General features: G+C 45.7%; 1 protein-coding gene across 1 annotated transcript in view; it reads right to left on the minus strand.

Moving 5' to 3' along the window:
- The window catches only part of DNAJB11 (DnaJ heat shock protein family (Hsp40) member B11), a 31664-nt gene that overhangs the window by 2482 nt on the left and 26277 nt on the right, over positions 1–2905 (minus strand). The window contains exons 7-9 of the mRNA XM_019512798.1: positions 2538–2595; positions 1810–1921; positions 1262–1421 (exon numbers count right to left, since the gene is read on the minus strand). Of these exons, the coding sequence (XP_019368343.1) occupies positions 1262–1421; positions 1810–1921; positions 2538–2595 (330 nt within the window). The remainder of the gene's footprint in view (positions 1–1261; positions 1422–1809; positions 1922–2537; positions 2596–2905) is intronic.

Here is a 2905-nt window from a genome sequence, read left to right on the forward strand (position 1 = left end):
TTTTTGAAGATGGGAACCACGTTGGCCCTCTTCCAGTCCTCTGGCACCACTCCAGAGCACCACGAGCGCTCGTAAAGCCGTGCCAGGGGTCTTGCAATGACCTCGGCCAATTCCTTTAGAACTCTAGGGTGGAGATCATCCGGACCGGCTGACTTGAATACGTCCAGCCCCTCCAGAAGCTCCCTAACTAAATCTTCGCTAACCCTTGGCCCAGGTGTGCCTCTCCCGGGGCCCGAGGGGGGCCCAGCAGGGAGGTGGGGCACAGTATGAGGAAGTGGTGGAGGGACCAAGTGACACAGTACCAACATGCTCTCTGCCTCCTCAGGTTTCGTGCTCCCATTTTGCTCTCTTTTTGGTCCAATGAGTTTTACATTCTTCATTGTGCAGTAGAACAGTTTCAGCTGGAAAGGCAGAGAATAAACCTCTTGCCTAGAGAGATAAGGGCATTTTTCTGGGTGGTTAAATCTTCTAAGGCTGAAGAGGGAATTAACTTGGGTGTCCCATCCTCAGAAGGCGCTGCCACACCAACAGCTCCTCTCCCAGCCCCATTTTACTATGTTTCTATGAATGTGTGTCTGGACAAAGTCATTCTGGTACTCTAAGTTCGCTCTCATGCTCCCTGCTTCTACAGCATTAACACAGGCAAGGGGAAGTTGGAGGTTTTGGTGATAGCCCCTACTGGAGCCTCCTGCCCGTCTCTTTAGTGAGACACTTCCTTGGATGACCTGGAAATCCAGACCATTGACTTCAAATGCCATAATGAGATGAGGGGCAATACCTGGAGGATCTCTGGGCTATGGGGAGACTGACCAGTCTTGGAGGGCAGTTCCAATCTAAACCCCTTTGTAGAAAAACAGAAGAAAAGGAAGTCCCTTAAGATGATCCTTGAGGGCCCTTCCAATCCTATCATTATACAAGGCTCACAAAAGAAATTACTACATCTGAGATCCCGTTCTATTAACAGCAAGGTCCAGCCTTGGCCCTTCTTAACACTGTACACAGATGAACACTACAAAGCAGTTTCAGACTTGCCAACTGCCATACAAGTATCAGATCAATAGTACACCTAAATCTCATCCAGTATCTTTCCAACTGCAGCTGGGACAAGAAGCACTTCTTCAGGCACCAAGCCAATTGTGTTGTCCACATGTGCAGAGAAAGGGAGAATCCTTCCCTGAGTACTGCAGGCCATGATCTTAGTTATACGATCTAAGTCTTATTGGACATGACTCTCAGCTCTCTGACACAACATTGCACATACCTTCCCGTTGTTCATCTGTTAGCTGCTCTTTGGGGAATTCTACATCAAAGGTTATTATTAGTGAGCCTTTGATGTTGTTGTTATCAAAATTTGGAAGACCTTCTCCTTTCTTCCACAGCTTGGCCCCAGGTTTTGTAATTTTATCCCGAGCAACATGAACCTGGAAGGCAAAAATGTCTTTAAAAAAAAAAAAAAAATGGTTCAGAACAATTCCTGATTTCTTAAATTGCACTCCACACTCAATACAAATTCTCCACAGAGCCAATAGCATGCACAGGGACCAAGGGAGCATCACTTCCAGGACATACTGGAACACTGACATATTTTAAAGACACCACTTGCCAGAGCTGCCCCTTCCAGCTAATCGTGGATTTTCCTCACTTGCAGCTTCCAAATAAATCAAAATAGATATTTTTATCTCTAGCACTGAGACAAGACTGCACATGGTCAACAGATGGAATTGCAGCACTGGACAAATCCTTATGGGGCTTAAGGAACTCGTCACTAAGATTCTGCTCCTAGTGAACAAGAGTAAACTGTTGTCTCACCTTGTGCCCATCTAAATGTGCGATACCCATTTCAAAGCCTACCAATGCCTCGACCAGCGAGATAGTCACATTTGTATACAAGTCATCTCCTCTTCTTTCGAAGACTGGGTGTCTGTGAATAAAACATAGCAACTTCAGCGTTGTGCTTCTCTCCTACAAGAGTCAGGGCATCTAGCTCACCTCCCTCAATTTGTGAATAAGTGTGGAAAGCTCACAACTCACAGAAGGGTGGATAAGACATGCATTCACAGACACAGCTTCCTTTTCCTGTACTCAATATGTGCATTACTGAGGATCTTTCAGTTCCTGGGACACGGAGTGCCAAGGCATGTCATATATGACTCATCTAACAACTCTCTCTTGTAGTAAGGAGGTGTATTTCATTGCATGAAGCAAGAGGAGGAAAGGCGCGTCCAACCATCCCATGTGACTCAGCTAGCATCTACCAACTCACCCCCAAATATTGGGCCAAACAAAACAAAAAAGAAAGGAAAATATCTGATGAGCTTCTAGGCAATAGTTTCTCAACACCCACAGTACTTGATGGTCACTGCACAGCCCTGACTCCAGCCCTCCGTCAAAACAGTTAGATGACTGGTTTTCTGATCTCACTGACTTTAGGTTATGTACATGACATCTAAACTGCCAGCCTTGATAGGAGAGCCACTCTCAAGCTTCCTCTTAATTATCTAAAGAAAAGTGAAATGATGTGATTTAGTGTTACTTACTTGAGAACTTTTATGCGGAAACGCAAGTCACCTGGCTCCCCGTCTACATGAGGTTCACCTGTGAAGTAAGTTATAAGTGGTATGTTATATAACCTGTTAATAATCCTAACTGGCATTTCACCTGCAAATACCCAATTTGCCTGGCAGCATAGCAAGCCCTATCACTTGGAGACTTAATTTTGTGTTCTCATAAGCTGTAAAGTCTTTATGGTTCTTAAATGAAGAAATCCCCGCTTACAGGCCACTTCCTTAACGGAGTACCTAAGGCAGGGCAGGGGTGGTGGCAACTGATCCTATCTGGCCCTGGGACATCTGCTCCACACCCACTGCTGGATACAGTGGGTGGGAAGGGTCTCCACTGAGACAGG

Source organism: Gavialis gangeticus, unplaced genomic scaffold, assembly GCF_001723915.1.
Source record: "Gavialis gangeticus isolate Ggan-Ray unplaced genomic scaffold, GavGan_comp1, whole genome shotgun sequence".
Lineage (NCBI taxonomy): Eukaryota > Metazoa > Chordata > Crocodylia > Gavialidae > Gavialis > Gavialis gangeticus.